The sequence below is a fragment of the Jaculus jaculus genome, chromosome 3 (genome assembly GCF_020740685.1).
Source record: "Jaculus jaculus isolate mJacJac1 chromosome 3, mJacJac1.mat.Y.cur, whole genome shotgun sequence".
NCBI lineage: Eukaryota > Metazoa > Chordata > Mammalia > Rodentia > Dipodidae > Jaculus > Jaculus jaculus.
In genome coordinates, this window is record NC_059104.1 from 71,798,083 (window position 1) to 71,820,726 (window position 22,644).

At 38.5% G+C, this 22,644-nt stretch overlaps 1 protein-coding gene across 2 annotated transcripts in view; it reads left to right on the forward strand.

Moving 5' to 3' along the window:
• Rnf17 (ring finger protein 17) overlaps positions 1 to 22,644 on the forward strand; it is a 203,402-nt gene that overhangs the window by 151,755 nt on the left and 29,003 nt on the right. For both annotated transcript variants that reach the window (XM_004665887.2, XM_004665886.2), the window contains exons 26-29: positions 7,609 to 7,772; positions 12,300 to 12,419; positions 15,615 to 15,695; positions 17,878 to 18,003. In XM_004665887.2, the coding sequence (XP_004665944.2) occupies positions 7,609 to 7,772; positions 12,300 to 12,419; positions 15,615 to 15,695; positions 17,878 to 18,003 (491 nt within the window). The remainder of the gene's footprint in view (positions 1 to 7,608; positions 7,773 to 12,299; positions 12,420 to 15,614; positions 15,696 to 17,877; positions 18,004 to 22,644) is intronic.

Here is a 22,644-nt window from a genome sequence, read left to right on the forward strand (position 1 = left end):
AATTTATGGATTTTCTTTCTGATTTCTTCAATAACCCATTCATTGTTCTGAGTTGTTCCACCTCTGGGAGTTGGCATGTTTTCTGTTGGTACTGTTTTTGTTGATTTATAGTTGTTTTAAATTTTTTTGTTTATTTTTATTTATTTGAGAGCAACAGAGAGAAAGAGGCAGAGAGAGACAGAGAGAGAGAGAATGGGACTCCAGGGCTTCCAGCCACTGCAGACAAACTCCAGATGTGTGCACCCCCTTGTGCATCTGGCTAACGTGGGTCCAGGGGAATAGAGCTTTGAACCGGGGTTCTTAGGCTTTACAGGCCTAAGAACCACTAAATCATCTCTCCAGCCCAATTTATAGTTTTGATGCATTATGGTTAGATATAATGCAGGGAATTATGTCAGTTTTCTGAATTTGTGGAGACAGGCTTTATGCCCTAATACATGGGTTTTTTTGGAGAAGGTTTAATGAGCTGCTGAGAAGAATATGTATTCAGTAGAATTAGGGTGCAATGTTCTGTAGATGTCTGTTAAGTTCACTGTGTTGTTTAGCTCCATTGTTTTCCTATTTGTTTTCTGCTTGGAGGGTCTGCCTATTGATGATAGTGGGACATTAAAAGTCTCCTATTGTTATTGTATCAGAATTTATATCTGTATTATTGTCTAGTGAATTTTACATCATAAAATTAGGTGCCCTTGTATTTGGTGCATATTAGTTTGATTGTAATATCTTCTTATTGTATTGTTTCTGTAATGAGTATGAAATGGCCTTTTCTCTTTTGATTACTTTTGGTTTCAGGTCCATTTTGTCAGAAAAAAACAGCCTCTCCTGCCTGTTTTTGTTTGTTTGCTTAGAATATCTTTGTTCCACTCTTCCATCCTAAGGTGGTGCTTTTCTTTAATTGTAAAGTAGGTTTCTTGTAAACAGTAAGTGGGTGGATCCAGCTTTCTGATCCAGCCAGTTAACCTGGGTCTTTTGATTGGGAAATTCAGGCTATTTTTATTCAGAGCTATTATTGTGAGGTGTGAGTTAATCCCTGTCATGTTGAAGGTTTTGTGGAGTTTAGTGTTTTCTTGGTCTTTGAATCCTTTTATGTCCGTTCTAGGTTGGTTTTTTTTATTGTTATTGTTGTTTTTTGTTTGTTTGTTTTGTTTTGTTTTGTTTTGTTTTTGAGAGAAAGAATGGGCATACCAGGGCCTTTAGCCACTGTAAACAAAGTCCAAGCAGATATACCACCTTGTGCATCTAGCTTACGTGTGTATTGGGGAATTAATTGAACCTGGACCCTTAGACTTTACAGGCAAGTGCTTTAACTGCTAAGCCATCTCTCTAGCCCCATGCCAGTTTTAATTGTTTCTTTATTTCTCCCCTGTTGTACATCTCCTGAATTTGGAGTATTCTCTGTAGGGCTGGTTTGGTGCTCATGTAATCATACAGCTGGTTTAGATCATGAAAGGTTTTTCTTTTACCTTCTATTATGGGGGATAATTTTTCTGGGTACAATAGTTTGGGTTGGCAGCCATGGTTATTTAGCTTTTGAAATACTCCTTTGCAAGCTCTGCTGGCCTTAACTGAAAAATCTGAGGTAATTCTGATGGGCTTACCTCTGTCAAGAACTGCTTTTCTCTAACAGCTTTTAGTACTCTCTCCTTGTTTTCCGTGTTTAATGGTTTGATTATTTTTTTTAATTTTTTTAAATTTATTTATTTGAGAGCAACAGACAGAGAGAAAGACAGAGGGAGAGAGAGAGAATGGGCACGCCAGGGCTTCCAGCCTCTGCAAACGAACTCCAGACGCGTGCGCCCCCTTGTGCATCTGGCTAACGTGGGACCTGGGGAACCGAGCCTCGAACTGGGGTCCTTAGGCTTCACAGGCAAGCGCTTAACCGCTAAGCCATCTCCCCAGCCCTAATGGTTTGATTATTATGTGATGTGGGGTGTCTCTTCTCTGATAATGTTTATTTGTGTTTTATGTACCTCCTGTACTTGGATCAGTCTTTCTTCTTCAAGCTTGGGAAAATTTTCTTCAATATTTGTGAAGATATTTTCTATGTCCTTGGCCTTTATCTCTTCCCCTTCCTGGATGCCTATGATCTGAATATTTTATCTTTTTAAGGTGTTCCAAAGTTCCTTCACATTGTTAATTTTTTTTTTAATCTGACAGCATTTTTGGAGTCCTACTCTAATTCTTCTGTCTTGTACTTGAGATCTGAAATTCTGTCCTCCGTGTGATCTATTCTGTTGGTGAGGCTTTCTTGGGACCTTTGAAAAGGGTTATTACATTCTATTTTCTGTTATATTTTTCTTTAGCATTTTCATCTCATTTAAATTCCATTTTCATTTCTTGACCTTTTTATTGTTTCTTGGAGTTCATTTCTGCATTTGGATATGTCCTTGTTGTACTTGTTCCATTGGCCCATGAGCTCATTTATTTGTTGATTCTCAAATTTCTTTAGCTTTCTATTGATTTCTTTTTTATGGTCCTTGATTTCATTAAGCTGTCTATGGAGTTCTGTTTGTTGATTCTCTTTGGTTTCTTTCAGCCATTGATTGAGTTGTTCTTGTTGATTATATTCCATTTCTTTCATGCATCCTTTGAGTTCCTTTTGTTGTATTTCTTCCCATTCATTGAGCCATTCTTTGATTAGTAATTTAAATTATTTTTGCCAATTTTCTTCCATTTCTTCCAGCCATTCTTGGAGTTCCTGTTTGATTATTTTTTTCCAGTTTCTTTGCATTTAACCAGCCATTTGTTCATGGTCTCATTAGGTTCATTTAAAATGCTTGTTGAGATTACATTCTGGGTTTCTATGTCTTGGGTTTTCTTTAAGATTTCATTAAAGGCTTCCATTGTAGAACTAAATGATCTTGGTAGGGATCCCTTTGCTTGGTGTGTGTATTATTTACTTTATATTGGGGTCTTCCCATGTTGAGGCCAGTTGTCTCACTGAGGATACAGCAATAGCAGCTCTTGTACAGCCTGTGTTGAGTAGCCTGTCTAAGTTTAACATGATGGGTGTGGGATTAAAGAAAATCCAATAGATTGGGGTGGGGGCACTTGAGCCTGACTGAGAAGGATCTACTTTGAGTGTGGTTCCTTTGGGCAAATCTGGGTAATAAGACCTTGGGAGACCTGGCTTTCCTAGTATCTAAGGTGGGAGCTTTACATCCTGTGTTATTTGCTGGCTTTTTGGAGTGAGATCAGCTTCAAGCTTCTCCTTGGGACTGAAGATGACACACATTTACCCCCTACTTCAGCCTTTCTTCAGATCATTTTGGGAGGGGGGGGATTAGCTTTCAAAGTTAGTGTGAAAAGTAGAATCCAAGTTGGTTGGCTGCTCACAGGTGCACTTCCACTGGTTTCCCCCTCCCAGGCTGTTGTCCTGGAATGGCTTTGATCCTTGGTGCATAACTCTTGCACTCAGCCCCATCTCACAATGGTGCATGACATAGCCCAGCATGCAGTTGACTTTCCACTGGTTTTGCCCTCCCAGGCAGCCTCCCTGGAAAGTTGTCTACCCTTGTTACATAACCCCTGGGCTCAGTCCTGTCTCACAATGGTGTGCAGCATGGCCCTCTTTGCAACTGACCTGCAGGTTTTACTCTCTCTACCATTGGCATGTAACCCTTGTTCACCCCATCTCTATATTATTTTTAAGTGTATTTAAAACAATATATTTTGATTAGCATAAAGCATTTTCATTACCTTCTATTATTCAGGAAAAATTAATAAAATATTCTTTTTAGGGTCTGTCTTAGAATAATCAAAATGATCAAAATCCATGTAGCCAATACAAATATTTTTCTTTTTTTTTCCTTTTCTTTTTTCAAGGTAAGGTCTCGCTCTAGCCCAGGATTACCTAGAATTCACTATGTAGTCTCAGGGTGGCCTCAAACTATCAGCGATCCTCCTACCTCTACCTCCCAAGTGCTGGGATTAAAGGCATGTGCCACCACACCTGGCCACAAAATTTTTGACTTAAAAAAACTTTTATGAAACAATGAATGTTATTTGTGACATAGTAAAAGCTGTACTTTCAGTCAACTGTACTCTATTCTAGATGCTTATTATCCCTGTAAAATACTTGCTTTAAAAGATTAGAAATCTCTAATGGTGTATTTAAAAAGAAATGTTTAATGAAGCATATTTAATAGACCTAAATATACCATTTAATAGATGCTTATTTTTAAATTTTTTTTTGTTTCATGTGACAGTGTCTCATATAGCCCAGACTGGCATTGAACTCACTACATAACTGAGAATGAGCTTAAACTCCCAATCCTCCTGCCTTTACTTCCCAAATTATGCCATCATGACTGGCTGCATCTTAATTTTAATAGGTTTTTTTTAAGAAATCAAAAAGTACATAAGTTTGTAAGGTAAGGCAGTTGAGATTTATCAGGTCTTTGAACAGATGGTTAAATCCAAATTATATTTGTAACAGAACAAAACAAAATCACTCGCTTTTATTCTAAACCTTTGTTGTCAGTCAATTTTGCTATCTATTTTGTTAACCAGCTATAAGAGGTTTTATTTTGTTTTTACCTCAGTCTCATTTTCTAGAATTGACATTTGAAAATGTCAAATCCTGACTGTTGGACCACCAGTTAATATTTTATTTAGGCCTGGCTGAGATGAAGAGCCTGAATAACTAACTGAGTAAGAAGCAAAAGTGGGGGGGAAATGACAGCTACTCCAAAATAAATAAAAATTTTAAAAGGCAGCTGAAGATATAGTCCTTACTTTTAGGAATTCTAGGGGCATATTGAGTTTGTGTCTCAAACTATTTTCAGATTCCTTATGAGACTGCTATATGCCATGGAGCCAGACACCCCAAGACTTCAGTTAAAATCCTAGTTACCTAGAGCTAAAGAGCCAGAAGGAGAATTTGTCTCTTTAGAGTCCAGCAGCCTTCATGTAGATAAGTTTATAAATGACTATTCATATAACCATCAAATTTTTCAGCCTCCATTAATTGCCAGTTGTAGACACAGACTAATAAACAAATGACACAAAAACATTTACATTAATTCAAAGTGCACTCGGACTAGTTGTATTCTTGTGTTTGAAGGTAGATGATGCAGACAAGTTACTTCTTGGGGCCTGGTGGTTTAGTTAATGATAGGCATGAGACCCTACCTTAAAAAAAAATCAACAACTTTCCTCTTATGTTTATATGCTCCTATGCTTGTATTCAGATGCTTTATCCCAAACTATAACACCATAAGTAACTTGCTCTTTTGCCATGTTTGCACTAGTCAGTACTTTGTGAATTGCAAAACAATTAAAGCCACTGGCTTAAGAGAATCTGTCACTTGCCTGCAAAGCCTAAGAACCAGGGTTTGATGCCTCATTACCTATATAAAGCTAGTTACACAAGGTGGCACATCCATCTGGAGTTAATTTGCTATTTCTAGAGGCCCTGGTAAGCCCATTCTCTATCCTTCCCTTCTTCTTCTCTCTCTGTCTCTCCCCCCCCCCCCATAAATAAATCCTACAATACTGTGACCCAAGCCTATGTGCATCTGGTTATCTGGAGGACCTGTTAAAATCCTGTGGGGGAAGTGAGTATTAAAATCTGTACCCAAGGCCAGAGGATTTTGTTGCCCTGATCAGGAGAAGGTAGTGATGTTTACCAAGACCTTGGGTTTGGTTAATTTCCACAACAGTGAGGATTATAGTTACAGAGCTGGATATATTGGAGATACCTGTCATGGCTATGGAGAGGGAGAGGCAGCTTGCCTAAAACCTACCATTAGCCAGCTAAAATTCTCCCTTGGGACCACCAAGATAACATAGGCTTAGTATTTCCTGAACTTAAACTACAATAGAGACCTCTCAAAATTTTACTCAAATTCAAATATAAGCAGAGAAGTTTCCTACAATACTTAATCTGAATTCTATAACAAAACAGAAGCAGTGAAAATATCTTATCTTGTATCAACTGGTACTGCAAAATGATCCAAGATGAGGCCAGATAGTTCAAACATAAAAAGATTGAACCCAGTCTAAAGATGAATTAGACTATTCTGAAAAGCAAAGTGCTCTGCCAAACAAAATCTGAACTTTTCTGTCATATAACCAAACCAATTAAACAGATTGATCAAATTAGTTCAAACTGACAGACATTTCAAACTTTGCTTCTTGTCCAATTGGTATGAGAAACACAAATAGATGTCCTGACCATGCGAGTTTAACAGAAACTTTGCAAGTCAAAACTGAACATCTAACATAGTCTTACAAATAATACCAGGACAAAATCAAAACCCCATTTTTCTAATGAATTTATCAATAGGTGTCTATAAACAGTCAACAAATTGGTTGCCCACTATAAGCTGGTCAGTCTGCTTGGATGTAGTCACATCCTCAGTGCTGAGAACAAAGGTAAATGATGTCATATCCAATTTACAGAGAAATAACAGGCTTATAAAACTATCTATAACCACAAAAGAAGGAACTGGGATGAGAACTGAGCCCAGAGCTTGTTATCTTTGGTATCACTTACAGGGGTTATGTAGACACTGAAAATAATGGGCAATTTGCAATAAAAGTTTAGAATTTTGATGTGAGGGGGAAGGTATTTTTTTCAAGGTAGGGTATCACTATAGCCCAGGCTGACCTGGCACTTACTCAGTAGTCCCAATGCTGGCCTTTACCTCCTTAGTGCTAGGATTAAAGGCATATGCCACCCTACCTGGCTGAAATTAGAGGGTGTTTTTGTTTTTTCATTATTTATTTTTGAGAAAGAGAATGGGTGTGCCTGGTCCTTTAACTGCTGCAAATGAACTCCAGACATGTGCACAACATTGCACACTTGCATCACTGTGCATCTGGCTATTGTGGGACCTGGACATTCAAACATACATTCTTAGGCTTCAGGTAGGCAAGCACCTTGACTGCTAAGCCATCTCTCCAGCCCTAAAATTAGAGTTTTAACTTGCATCTTCAATACTGTCTTTTACTAGGCATTGATTAATACCTAACTGTATTCTTTTTTTCAACTTTTTATTTTTATTTATTTGAGAGAGAGAGAGAGGGAGGGAGAGAAAGAATGGGTACACCAGGGCCTCCAGCCACTGCAAACAAACTCCAGACACATGCGTCCCCTGGTGCATCTGGCTTACATGGGTCCTGGGTAATTGAACCAAGGTCCTTTGGCTTTGCAGGCAAAAGCCTAACCACTAGGCAATCTCTCCAGCCCATTAACTGTGTTCTTTAAAACGTTTGTGCTCCCAAAATACCATCAAAGAACAAAGTACTTAAATACTGTCAGCAATATGTTTTAAAACATATAGGAAGTACTGGCTGAATTAAGTTTTTATAAAAATTCTATTATAAGCCTGATTTTAATTCCTTATGTGTTTCCTAAGTTATAAAGTTATTTATCTTAATGAAAAAGTGGTAGAGCCAGGCCTGGTGGTGCACGCCTCTAATCCCAGCACTTGCAAGGCAGTGGTAGGAGAACTGCCACAAGTTCAAGGCCACCCTGAGACTACATAGTGAATCCCAGGTCAGCCTGAGCTAGAGTGAGACCCTGCCTCAAAAAAAAAAAAAAAAAAAAAAAGTGGTAGAGAAAATTTCCTAAATGCTTTCTGTCTTCAATAATTTTTACAGAATTTGAGCTCATAAAAATGATGAGTGAAATTCAAAGTAATTTAAAATGCCTTGGTCTTTTGGAACCTTATTTCTGGACCAAGGGAGAACCCTGTGCAGTGAGAGGATCTGATACTATGTGGTACCGAGGCAAAGTCATAGAAGTTGTAGGAGGTAGTATCCAGGTAAGTCTGATACTGCTTGTGTCTATTCAGGGTAAATACTATAGCAGTAAACTTCTTTTGAATCTGAATACATGAAAATTTGTTGAGTTCAATCTTATAGGAAAATCAGTCAAATATATTATACTTTTACTTATAATCCCTATCTTCCCTTTTCATTTTTGTTGTTTTTGATGTTTGTTTTGGGGTTTTTGTTTGTTTTATTATTTTTTTTATTTTTGTTTTGAGATAAAGTCTTAGTATGTAATCTAGCCCTGGAGTTTTGAATCCTCCTACATTACATGTTGGAATTATAGACCTGCACCATAACACCCAGCTTTTTGTTTTTATATATCTTAGTAACTAAATAATAAAGAAATCATTTTAGGTGGTATTTGACCACTCATATTTATGGATCCCTTAGTTGTAACTGGTAACTTTATATACATATATTTAAAGACAACTTACTTTCCAATATGTTAATTATCTATCCCTTAGCAAATTTGCTTAAGATAATGTAATCCTTTTAGGATAAGAGCTAATTACCATTTCAAACAGTGAGGGTAGCATTGAAGTTTCTTTGAAGATCTTTAAAATTTTCTTTTTAAAAATTTTTTTGAATTTTGTTTATTTTTATTTATTTATTTGAGAGCAACAGAGAGAGAGAGAGAATGGGTGCACCGGGGCTTCCAGCCACTGCAAATGAACTCCAGATACATGTGCCACCTTGTGCATCTGGCTTACGTGGGTACTGGGGAATCAAGACTCAAACCAGGGTCCTTAGGATTCGCACACAAGCGCTTAACCACTAAGCCATCTCTTCAGCCCTTTAAAATTTTCTTGATGCATTGCAAAATGAATGTATAAAGATATATGTATAGGTGCCTGGGCTAGAGGGAGACCCTACCTCGAAAAACCAAAAAAAAAAAAAAAGAAAGGTGTGTGTGTGTGTGTGTGTGTGTGTGTGTTTGTGTATAATTTACTAAGTAAAGCAATGAAATTGATGAAGTGTTTCATTGAGTAATAAAGACTTGAAACTTAGTTTTAATAGATGTAAGAGAGAAAATATTGAGGAAAATCTTTTATTTCTAATTGGATATAAATTTATTTTTCAAGGTAGAGTCTCCCTCTAGCCCAGGCTGACCTTGAATTCACTGTGTAGTCTCAGGCTGGCCTCAAACTCACAGCGATCCTCCTACCTCTGCCTCCTGAGTGCTGGGACTAAAGCTGTATGCCACAACACCTGGCCCTGATTCCAAAAACTTTGAAATTGTGGGGGTTTTCTGCTGAACTACAAACTTAAAATGGCTTAACTAGAAGTAAAATTTTTTTTTTTTTTAATTATTATTTGAGAGAGAGGCATACTGTCTGTGCATGGCCATACCAGATGCATGTACCACTTTATGCATCTGGCTTCATGTGGGTACTGAGATTTTGCAAACAAGTGCTTTTAACTGCTGAGCCATCTCTCTAGCCCAAAATCTTTCAAATTTTGGATCAGTTCTTAAACATCTAGATATTTAATATATAAATATTCATGTGTTTTTATATATAGATAGAACACTTAATATACAGTTATTTAGACTACCCTTTTCTTTTTTACAAAAGAGTACTGAAATTCAGTTTCCATTAATTTATCACACTGATGAACATAATTAGGGAATCCAAATAAGTAACATGGTGAACTTTTAAAAAGTTTTCTCATTTTGTCAAAATAGCTCAGGGCCCCTCCCAGCTTGGAAGCTTTCTGCTTTACTTTCTTGTTTATTTATTTATTTTGCTTTTTTGAGGTGGAGTCTCACTCTAGCCCAGGCTGACCTGGAATTCACTATTGTAGTCTCAGGGTGGCCTCGAACTCACAGCGATCCTCCTACCTCTGCCTCCCGAGTGCTGGGATTAAAGGCATGAGCCACCACACCCAGCTGCTTTACTTTCTAAGAACAAAGCTTTGCTTAACTTGTCCTTCTACTTTGTCTGTACCTGTCAACTCTTTACCAGTTGTAAGACCACAGCAGACTTCACAGAACCACTGGCTTTGAGAATTCTAGTGAATGTTGACTGTCCAGCACTCTAACCATAAACTAAGCCCAATCAGAGCTGAGAAAGGCTCTGTCACTGTCAAAACCAACAGCAAAAGAGCATAGATGCAGACCTGCTCTGGAGAGACTAAAAGAAAACTCTAGTCTGATTCCAGATGATGATCAGGAACAGCATCCTAGTTCTTCCTCCTTAATTTTTCATATACTTCTTTTTCCTGCCCCTGAGCTCTTTCTCTCTGACAACTAACTAGTCAAGGTTCTCCTCCCTCACCACCAACCAGTCAAGAATCTGCTCCCTGGCCACCAACCAGTCAAGGTTCTCCTCCCTGACCACCAACCAGTTAAGGTCCTCCATATGCACTTGGACTTGGCCAGTGAAGCTCATCCCAATAGGATGTCTAATTTACATCTCTTAAGGTTAGAGGAAAACCTGATCCAAGTCACCACGCAGATTAACTACTCAGGACCCCTCCCAACTGGGAAATTTTTCTGCTTTACTTTCCCTAAAATCTTTAACTTTCAAAAAAGTCCCAAGTTATTTTAACTTATTTAAAAGCATTTTTATAGTTTAATCATTAACTGACATTTTAATGATAATTTTACAGATGTGCACAATGAATTTTTCATTTCTTTTTTTAAATTTTTTTCTGTTTTATTTATTTATTTGAGAGAGAATGAGGCCAATAGAGAGAGAGAGAATGTGCATGCCAGGGCCTCCAGCCACTGCAAATGAACTCCAGATGCATGCGCCCCTTGTGCATCTGGCTAATGTTGGGTCCTGGGGAATCGAGCCTTGAACCGGGGTCCTTAGGCTTCACAGGCAAGTGCTTAACCACTAAGCCATCTCTCCAGCTCGAATTTTTCATTTCTTAACCTAGTATCTTTCAGGGATTTTTTTTTTTTTTCTTGTTTGGTTTTTCGAGGTAGGGTCTCACTCTAGCTCAGGCTGACCTGGAATTCACTATATAGTCTCAGGATAGCCTCAAACTCACAGCAATCCTCCTACCTCTGCCTCCAGTGCTGGGATTAAAGGCGTGCACCACAATGCCTGGCCTGTATCTTTCAGTGTTTATCCTGTGGTCTACATTAGGAAGTAAACATTTCATTAATCCAGACACAGAAAGACAAATAACAAATGTTCTCAATCTTATGTGGAAGCTAAAAAATTCTTGATCTAGAGTAGTGATTACTATAGACTAGGAAAGGGTAAGGGGAAAGTGATACAGTTATTTTATTATGTTGAGGCTGAAGGAATAAGCCAGGCATAGTAGTATACATCTGTAATCCTAATGCTTGGAAGGCTAAACAGGAGGATTGAAAGTTCAGAGACGGCCTAGCCTTTTAGCAAGACCTTGTCTCAGAGAAAGAAAAGAGGAGAGGAGAGGAAGGACATGAAACAGGAAAAAGGAGGGAAGAAAGAAAGGAGTACAAAAGAAGAGAAAGGGAGGGAGATGTGGAGATTGCTCAGTGGATTAGAGTGCATACTGTACAACCATGAGGAACTGAATTCTCCCATCCACATACTAATGAGGTCTGACCCTGCTTAGATCAGATGAGATTTGGCGCATTAAGGATGGTATGGCTGTAGATGTGGAACTGAGTTCTGTCCCCAGCACCACTGTGCTGAAGAGGAGCAGAGACAGGAGAGTCACTAGACAGTTCCAGGTTCAGTGAGACTCTGTCTTGGGAAATAGAGTAGAAGAGCAAAAGAAGATGGCATCCTGTTCATAAGGGTTGTATATTTTGGGCTCCAAAGATGGCTCAGCAGTTAAAGATGCTTGCTTGCATGGTTGTTCAGCCTATTGAATTCATCCTTTTAGGTGACCTGACTTCCCAGGAGTGTATTCTTTTTACCTTAGCAGTCTTGTAGACACTGCTAAAATCATCTCCAAAGTTTAGTTCAGCCCCAGCAGCAAGCATGACCTGTACCACACTGTTATATTGCCTGACAGCTATCCAGCCATGTTTGTGCCTTGCATTGATTTACATGTGTACCTTCCAGCATTAGCCAGCTAACTTCCCATATATATTGTCAGCACAAGCAGCATCCATCAGAGCTACATCCTTGTTAGATAAACTCTTGTATAGCAACGAACCATCTGTGAGGTGACCAGGGCCCACATGCCTAATCTGGCCTTGTTGGGGGACCTTCCAAGTGTCCTATCCAGGAAGTATTTCTTTGGAAGTAGGATAACATCTTGTGGCAGCCTGCAGGAATGAGATCTCCATTCATTCTCCTCATTACTCACCCCTTACCCAGATAGCAGTATTAAAGATGTTCTAGGATGGTTCCTGGAGGCTGTACTCCAGCCATAGGCACCTCCATACCTTTGACGCCATGGGGACCTAAGCAGTTACTGAAGGAGCTGTGGGTGCTGGCATGGTTTTGTTCAAGACCAGGGACCCTGACATTTATCTATATTTTTTTTTTTTTTTTTTTTTAGTACTAGCAACTCTGTCATATGTCTTTTAGTAACAAACTTTAACCCAAATTTTATTTGGCTTTTCTCAGGTACAATATTTGGATCATGGATTCACTGAGAAGATTCCACAGTGTCATCTTTATCCTATTTTGCTATATCCTGATACTCCCCAGTTTTGTATTCCTTGTCAGCTCCATCATACTATACCTGTGAGTACTCAGTACCTTGTGGAATGGCTGTTTTTAAATACTGTTTTATATTTATAATTTTTAGAAATTAGAATATAAAATTAAATTCAATTGCAACACAAGTAATATAAGGCTTACAAGTAAACTTAATAAAACAGCTAAAAGGTCTTTATGAAGAAAACTACAAAATTATAGGCTATAAAACCTGTAAGTAAAGAAACAAAATAGCTTGTTCATAAATGAAACAGCATAAAGATTCTAAACATTTAGTTATTTCTTTAATGAAATCACAATAAACATGAAGCTGGAAATCAGATAAAAGAGTGGTATATTAATGACCACTTGCTATATAAAAAAGCTAAAACTTAGTGATCTAAAACAATAAGCCTTCCTTATCTCATACTGTTTATGTGGCTCCAGGATTAGGTATGGCTTAGCTAGATGGTTCAGACTTGGAGTCCACTGTAATATTGAATTCAAAATGTCTACTAGAGTATAGCTATCTAAAGACAGATGATTTAGTTCAATTTCATAAGCCACATAAAGCCAGACAGGCATTCCTTTGCAATAACAAGAGACCCTGTGGTGCACACAGATACACACACATATGCATGCAGGTAAATAAATGAAAAAAATGTTTTATGCTTTAAACTTGGGCAGGGGATGTAGTTCAGTTAGTATCCCTGGAGACCCAGAACATTCTTATATATGGTTTATCATGTAATGTAGCTTTTGTCTTGAAACACATGAAGTCATGGCAATTCCTGCTCCCTGATGAATACTGCTAGCATGTAAAGGCACTGCATAGGCATATTAGCCTGTGTTTAAAGGTGTTTAGGTGTTTGTTTGTTTTTTCTTTTAGAAATTTTTAAAAGATTTATTTATTTATTTATTAGAGACCGAGAGAAGGAGAGATAGAGAGTGAGAACGGCGCACCAGGGCCTCTAGCCATTGCATATGAACTCCAGACGCATGTGCCACCATGTGCATCTGGCTTACATAGGACTTGTGCTGGGCTCCACCAGCATGTACGTAGTGCCAAGGAAGGACCAGGCCCGCTGGTTCCTCCCAAGGGGTTGAGGAGAAGGGGCATGAGCGTCGGACAACTCAGAACCTTTCCTAGTCACCGGAGAAAAACCACACTGAGTCTGGAGTCCTGTGTAAGCAGAAACTCACAGGAACTCACTTTATTGTTACAAGCAGTTGCCTATATAATGTTGGGGACGAAGGCGGGGATTTTAGGATGGGAGAAGAGGTAAGGGCCAATAGTAAACTGTGACTATTGAAATGATAATTCCAACTCCTGCACGGAAGTAGCAGGCAAGAAGCCATTAGGCGTCTTGCTGTGTCCTAGGTGGCCAGAGGCAGGTCACCAAACTTTAGCTAGGCTCAGGAAGTTCCACTAGGCCTCACGCCCAGGCCTCTCAAGGTCCAACAACCTGGAGAAATGAACCTGGGTCATTAGGCTTCGCAGACATGCGCCTTAACTGCTAAGCCATCTCTCCCACCCTGGGTGTTTGTTTTAATCTTATTCTGTTTCAAGCTGACTGGGAACTTACTCTATAGCCAAAGCTAGCCTCAAATTCATGCCAGTCCTCCGACTTCAGCCTCCTTGAGTGCTGGGATTAAAGGTGTTAGCTACTATACCCAGCTTGTTTTAAAGTTTGTATTGTAATATTTAGTTTGTAAGTTTAAGGAATTTTTTGTTGTTGTTGTAACATGGTCTCCTATAGCTCACGTTGGCCTTACACTTGTTATACAGTCAAGGTCCCAAGAGATGTGTATTGCCATATCTCGTGTATACAATACTGGGGATTAAAGTGAGGACCTTGTACATGCCACCCAAGCACTCCTCCAACTGAGCTATATATCCTTCACAAGTTTATTTTTAATGTTTTGTTTATTTACTTACTTAAGAGAGAAAGAGGCAGAGAGAGGGAGAAAGAATGGGCACGCCAGGGCCAACAGCTGCTGCAAATGAATTCCAGACTCATACGCCACCTTGTGCATCTGGTTTGCATGGGTCCTAGAGAACTGAGCCTGGGTCCTTTGGATTTACAGGCAAGTGTATTAACCACTAAGCCATCTCTCCAAACTGAGTTGATGTTTTTAAAGCTTAATACCATTTTTTTTTCAATTTATTATTATTTTCTCTTTTTTTTTTTTTTGAGAAAGTGAGAGGAACAATTGGCACACGAGGGCCTCAGCCACTGATATCAAACTCCAGGCACTTGCACTACCTAGTGGGCATGTGCAACCTTGTGTTTGCCTCACTTTTGTGCATCTGGCTTACATGGGATCTGGAGGGAGATTGAACATGAGTCCTTAGGCTTTGCCAGCAACTGCCTTAACCACTAAGCCATCTCTCTAGCCCTATTATTTTTTTATGAGAGAGAGAGAGAATTTGTATACCAGGGCCTCCAGCCACTTTAATTGAGCTCCAGATATGTGACCTTGCACGATTGTATCACCTTGTGCATCTGGCATACATAGGATCTGAAGAGTCAAACATGGGTCCTTAGGCTTCGCAGGCAAGCACCTTAACCACTAATCCATCTCTCCAGCCCCTATTTTTTTAATTTATTTTTATTCTACTTTTATTTATTTGCACACATTTGTGTGTGTGTGCATGCACAAGTTTGCCAACTAGGATCATTTGCTGCTGCCAACAAATACCCATCCAGCTTTATGTGGTTAGCTAGGGAATTGTACCTGGCTTGGCAGGTTTTATAAGAAGCACCTTTAACCTCTGAGCCATCTCTCTAGACCCATTTTATTTTATTTTATTTTATGTTATGTTATGTTATGTTATTTTATTTTATTTTATTTTATGTTATTTTATTTTATGTTATTTTATGTTATTTTATTTTATGTTATGTTATGTTATTTATTTTATTTTATTTTATTGAGGCAGGGTCTCATTCTAATTCAGGATGACCTGGAACTCACTCTGCAGCCCAAGATGACTTCAAACTCAGAATGATCCTCCTGCCTCAGCTTCTCATGTACTGGTATTAAGAGGGTGAGCCATCATGCCCATCTTAAAAACATAAAACATTTTATGAATGAGTGCTATACCTGTGATAATTCCTTTATGCATTTGATCCTGCTGTCAGCATTCCCTGCTTATGGTCAGTTCTGTGTCTCTTAAATTGTCCTTGCTCTGTGTCACATTGTGAAAGTGTGAAGGAATCTGAGTCTATTCATTTTGCACAGGTTGGGAATGTCTGGCAGCCAGATGCCATAGAGTTGCTTCAGGAACTCCTTTCAAAGAGAGAGGTGGACGTTCACATTATGGTAATTTGTTTATAAAGCATACCTAGTCAATTTAAATTATTTGCTGTGAAAATTTATAGTTTGCATAATTTGAGGTGTATTTTTGATGATAGCCATGTTATATGTGTATGTTCTTATATAAATTTAAATTACTTGTTAACATAAATTACTACTAGACTTGTTTTAAATAAGCCTAATTTTGAACAAATTTCTGAAAACTTCCATAAGTATCAGTGGCAGTAATTGAAAGATTCATTACTAATAGTAGTTTACTTATTTGCATATAATACAGGATCACATGGTTTGGATGTTTATAAATACATACTGCATGGTCTGAGGAGATGGTTCAGTGATTAAAGGTACTTGCTTGCAAACCTGACGGCCAAGGATCAAATCCCCAGTGCCCACATAAAGCTAGAAGCATAAAGTAACAACATGTATCTGGAATTCATTTACAGTGGCAAGAGACCCTGGCACACCCAGTGTCTATCTCTCTCTTTCTCTCTCTCTCTCTTGCTTGCAAATATATGAAAATATTTTTAAAACGAATATATGCTGTAGTGTTCAAGAGACTGCTATTTAGTGCAGCACTGTATGAGTTACACAGTTCTAGTGAACCCTGTCATATTCCTTATCCTCAGATACCTTTTCTAATTAATGAAATATGACACAAACCTAAGAAATCCATTCGTATGCAGGATTTAGAGGGGGAAGTAAGGAAGCAAGATAGGTTGGTACTGAGAGTGCCTAAAACTCCTTGGCAGATTACTAAAGAGAGGTAGAGAACAATTTTTTTTTTTTTTTTTTTTTTAGTTTGTCGAGGTAGCTTAGCTTGGGGCAGAGAGGACTTGGTTTCTCAGACTATAAATGCTCAATGCCTCTCATTCCTCTTGACTCCATACCTAGCCCAGATGGGTTCCTCTGTCTTTAGATACACTGAGAGATGCTGTCCAAGGCCTAAACAGAGCTGTCAGAAAGGCCTGTGGTACTTCCATTTTCATGATAAAAAGCAGACAAAAAATAATTAAATAAACACATAAACTCTATAGTATGTTAGGTAGTGATGAGTGCATGAAAGAGAAAGCAGGGAACAAAGCCAGGCATAGTGCACATGCCTTTAATCCCAGGACTCAGGAGGCAGAAGTAGGAGGATCACTGTGAGTTCAAGGTCACCCTGAGATTACATAGTGAATTCTAGGTCAGCCTGAGCTAGAGTGAGACTCTACCTTGTAAAACCAATAATAATAAGAAAAAAAAAAAAGCAGAGAACAATGATAATAATAGATGTGCTTGGGACAGGAGGCTCCATGTCAGGAGGTAGTCAGGTGGCAATTCAGTCAAGACTATAAAGTATGACAAAACAAGCAAGCCATGCCATACTGGTAGAAGGTGCCAGGGCTCCAAGTATAAGCAGCCACATGTGGGAGAAATGAGTTTCTGTGGTAAGGGCAGGACCTATACTGCCACACAAACATCTACAGACTCTGATAAAAAAGCACATTCTAGTATTTCCCTGTGGTGCTACAGATGACTCATTTGTTACCAAGAAGCAAGCAGGCAGACCCGATTAAAGGCAATTCCCCTTTCTGTATGGGAAGATAAATTTAGACAAAGGTAGGACTATGGGAAATGGAGAGAAATTTCTGTCGGTCAGCTTACCAGTATACTGTTTCAGATTTCACCTTGTCAAGAATTCTTTGTCTTATGACCAGGAAAAATCAGAAACATGGGAAATGAGGCATGAGTAAGAGGCAAAGAGGATTTATTGAGAAAAAGGTAGAAAGACTCCCAAGAGAATGGGCGGGGTCTCCAAAAAGGAAGAAGGAGTTGCCAAATCAGAGGATTGAAGCTGGGGATATAATTGTGGGAAGGCCCCAAAGTGTCAGGACAAGCATTTCTACCAGCATCTAAGGAAGAGAAAGAACGGGAAGGGGAGTGAAAAGTTAGGCTCTTTTTGTTCAGAAAAGCAGGTAGACTGCAGCGAGGATTGGCAAGCAATTGCACCCAGGGAAGAACATCTTTAATCCTAGCACTTGGGAGGCAGAGGTAGGAGGATTGTTGTGAGTTTGAGACCAGGCAGAGACTACATAATGAATTCCAGATCAGTTTGAGCTACAGCAAGACCCTACCTCAAAAAGCCAAAAAAAAAAAAAAAAAAGTTTAAACATTAAAAATAACAATCTTCTTTTTTGAACTTAAATAGGAATTGCCTGAAAATCCATGGGGCAAGTTATCTGTTCATCTCTATTTTGATGGAATGTCACTTTCTCATTTTATGGCACACCATAAATATTGTACTTTTGAACATGCTGAGGAGATATTTAAAGAAGTAAGTGAACTTTTTTCAATAAAAATCTTCACTATAGAAAAATTAATTCTGATTAAAATGCCACAATTTATACATCTTAGGTCTATTGTTTGCTTATTTGAGATAAGATTTAATGTAGCACAGGCTGCCTCAAATTTTCTATGTAGCCAAGGCTGTATTTGAACTCCTGCCTCCACGTTCCAAGATTATAGGTGTGTACCACCACTTCTGGCTTCTACCTCAAGTCTTAAATATGATTCTACATATCTTATCTATTTAGAAAGTCCAAGATGAAAATGTGAAATTCTTTGTTGTGAAAGTAATATATCTGAAAAGTCATTTTCTTTATCTTAATCAATTTTTAAATTTATCTATCTTTTTTTTAATTTTTATTAACATTTTCCATGATTATAAAATACATCCCATGGTAATTCCCTCCCTCCCCACCCCCACACTTTAAATTTATCTATCTTAATTCAACTCATGTTTCTGCATTTTGTGAAGTGTTGTGCTGTGTATGGAATGTATACTATATAATCTATCTAAAATATAGAATTTAATTCTAACAAAAAGGGCTCTCAATGCAAATAAAATGTTTTTCCCTTTGGCTTGACCCAGAAGCTACATTTATTACAGGTTGAACATCTCTAATCCAAAAGTCCAAAATTATAAATGTGTAAAACTCAAAAAATTGTTGTTTTAGTTTTTATCAAGGCAGAATCTTACTCTAACCCAGGCTAAACTGGACTCATTCTGTAGCCTCAAACTCATGGAGATACTCCTACCTCAGCATCCTGATTGTTGGAATTAAAGGTGGGGGCCACTATGCCTGGCTTTGGAAATCAGAATTTTTGGGATGCTAATATGATATTCATAATGTTTCAGATTTTAGCTGCATGCACAAAGTGCATCTGGATATGCATCTGGAGTTCATTTGCAGTATCCAGAGGCCCTGGTGTACCCATGCTCTGCCTCTCCCTCCGTCCTTCTCTCCTTCTGTCCCTTCTCCCTTCTTCCTATCTCCCTTACCCTCCCCCCTCTTTCTTTCTTTCTGTCTCTCCCTTCACAAGTAAGTTAGAAAATATATGAATATCTGAGACAATTGCTTAAGTAAAATCTTGACTAAAGCTGTTGGATTATACATAATTTAGTAAAAGTAAACAGAACCTGTCATTAATAAACTAAAATAGCTTGTTTAAAAAAAACACCTGTTTGTCTAAGCTGGACAAAATATAACCCTTGATAAACTTTGTTTGAAAAAGAAACACAGCGAGCCGGGCATGGTGGCGCATGCCTTTAATCCCAGCACTCAGGAGGCAGAGGTAGGAGGATCGCCATGAGTTCGAGGCCACCCTGAGAATACAGAGTGAATTCCAGGTCAGCCTGAGCTACAGTGAAACCCTACCTTGAAAAACTAACCAAACAAACACAAAAAAAGAAACACAGCGAGACAAGTGATGTTCTTTGTTTAATTCTAGAAAGATATATCTGTAGCAATTAATCTGAATCTGATGTATACTAGAGTTATTTTGATTAATATAAAGAAATTTTACATTTTAGCCATGACTATTGAAATAGATAAAACTTAGACAAGATACCCCATAGCTTATGTCTTAATGGTACACTGTTTGTGTACATAACATGTTCTAATGTTACAACTTGGGGTTAACTCATTTTGACTCAGAAGTTATGAAGCTATCTTTTTTAAAAAAGCACTTTATTATACATCTCACTGAATCTTTACAACTAACTTAAGTCACCTTAACATTAGTATTTATAATTCTCTTCTTGCCTTTTTAAAATTATTTTATTTGAAAGAGAGAAAGAGGCAGAGAGAGAAAGAGAAAGAGAGAGAGAGAGACAGTAACACACACACACCCCAGGGCCTTCAGTCACGGCACATGAACTCCAGATGCTTTTGTTGCCTTGTGCATCTGGCTTACAAGGATCCTGGGGAATCAAACCTGGGTCCTTTGACTTTGTAGGCAAGTAGCTTAACAACTAAACAATCTCTCTCTCCAGCCTTTTTGTCATTTTTAGTCACCTAGGAGTTCTTTAAAATAATTATCTTTAAAACAGTAACCCAGGGCTAGAGAGATGACTTAGCAGTTAAGGTCTTGCCTGAAAAGACTAAGGACCCAGGTTCTATTCCCCAGAACCAACATAAGCCAGATGCACATGGAGACACACACATCTGGAGTTCATTTGCAGCGGCTAGAGGCCCTGATGTACCCATTTCTCTCATTCACTCTCTCCTTGATAAATAAATTTAAAAAAAAAATAGCAGCCTGGGGAATAACAACCAGACTTGACTTATAATAATTACCTAGTGTACACACAGAGACTTTGCTACTTACTGGTTTTTGGAGCATTCTTTTCTAGAAAAATCTCTGAAATATATTTTCAAAAGTCATGAAAACTGGTTAGAACAAATCCTACATATGTGAACATTAAAATTCTGGTGAGTTGGCTGAGGCTTTGGGGAAAGGCTATCACCCTTAAATTCTCTAACCTTCTTGCCCTTACTTAGCCTAGCTCCCACCCCCTGGGCTACTGACTGCACTTCACCTCCTTGTGAGTTCCAATTTCAAGTCTGGTCCTTAGATGACAAGGGACAACAGACCACTCTATTCAACTACACTTCACGCATTTTTGGTTCTTGCAATACAGTCCAGTTAACTTTTAATGCTGTTTCTATATGCTGTCACTTCTGAGCACCTGGCAGACCTGCATAGCAGCAGTCGGATTCTACTACTTTCTGGGATCACATGGGAGGGCATCAGGCCTGGTGGGAGGAGGCCTAGGGCACAGCCTGATGACAGCTCAACACTCTTCCCAAGTGACTAATTAAAAGGCTCACAGAAGCAATGGAAACATCTCCAGCTGTCATTACTGGCACAGGTAACTCTATAAAACAGGAGGGCTCTAGACCTACTAACCACATGTTTATTTATTTATTTTCAAGGAAATGACTGTGTTTCAGTTGATTATTTTAATTCCTTATTTCCAGTTGATTTCTGCTCTGATCTTGATTATTTCTATCCATCTGGTACTTTGGGGTTTGGATTGTTCCTGTTTTACCCATGCCCTCAGGTGGATGGTTATTAAGATCTCTTTGTAATAATGTAGGCATTTAGTGCTATAAACTTCCCTACTAGGACTGCCTTAATTGTGTCTCATAAGTTTTGGTATGTTGTGCTTTCATTATTATTTAGTCCTAAAACTTTATTAATTTCCCTTTCAATTTCTCCATCCATTTTTCTACAAATTTCATTGTATCATTTTTTTTTCTTCTGGGTAGAATTCCATTGTGTATATGTACCATAACTTCATTATCCATTTGTCCAGTGATGGGCACCTGGGTTGATTCCAGTTCTTAGCTATTATGAATTGAGCAGTTATGAACATGGTTGAATAGATATCTCTGTAATGAAGTGTGGAGCATTTAGGGTAAATGTCCAGTAAGGGAATAACTGGGTCTGTTGGTAGTTATATATTCATCTGTTTCAGGAATCCCAGTCTCTATATTGATTTCCATAGTGGTTATACGAGTTTGCATTCCCACCAACAGTGAATAAGGGTTCCTCTTTCCCCATATCCTCGCCAACATTTTCTGTCATTTGATTTATTAATGATTGCCGTACTTACTGGAGTAAGGTGGAAATCTCATAGTTGTTTTAATTTGCATTTCCCTGATTGTTATGGATGTTCAATGTCTTTCTAAGTATGTGTTAGCCATTTGTATTTCTTCCTCTGAGAAGTTCTCTGCCCCATTTATTGTTTTTTTTGTTGTTGTTGTTTTAGTTTTTGAGTTCTTTGTAGATTGTAAATATTAGGCCTCTGTAAATGGTTTAGCTGGCAAAAATTTTCTCCTATTAAGTGGGTAACCTATTGGCTCTGTTTATTGTAAGTTTGTGCAAAAGCTTTTTAGCTGTTTGGATGTGGTGGCTCATGCCTTTAATCCCAGCACTTGGAAAGCAAAGGCCAGAGAATTGCCATGAGTTCAAGGCCACCCTGACAGAGTGAATTCCAGGTACACTACCTTGAAAAAAGAACCAAAAATAAGTAAACGCATAAAGCTTTTTAGCTTTCTGAGATCCTATTGGATGAGAGATTGTTTAATTTCCTGGACTATGTGAAGGAAGTTCTTCCCCACTCCTATAAGATGGAAAGTTCCTCATTGTTTTGCTTCCAGTAGTTGAAGAATTTCAGGTCTTATGTCTTGTGTATGGTAAGATGAGTGGGTCTCATTCCATTTTTCTACATGTAGTTATCCAGTTTGTCTAGCACCACTTGTTGAAGATGCTGTCCTTTCTCCAGTCTACATTATTGGTACCTTTGTCAAAGATAAGTAGCTATTGCTACTTGGCTTAAAGACTGGGTCTTTAATTCTGTTCCATTGGTCTATATTTCTTCTTCATCTTTTTTTTTTAATTTATTCATTTAACAGAGAAAGAGGGAGAGAGAGAGAGAGAGAGAGAGAATGGGTGCTCCAGGGCCTCCAGTCACTGCAAACGAACTCCAGATGCATGCACCCCCTTGTGTATCTGGCCAACATGGGTCCTGGGGACGAACCTGGGTCCTTCGGCTTTACAGACAAATGCCTTAACCACTAAGCCATCCTGCCAGCCCTATATTTTTTTTTATGCTATACTGTAGTGT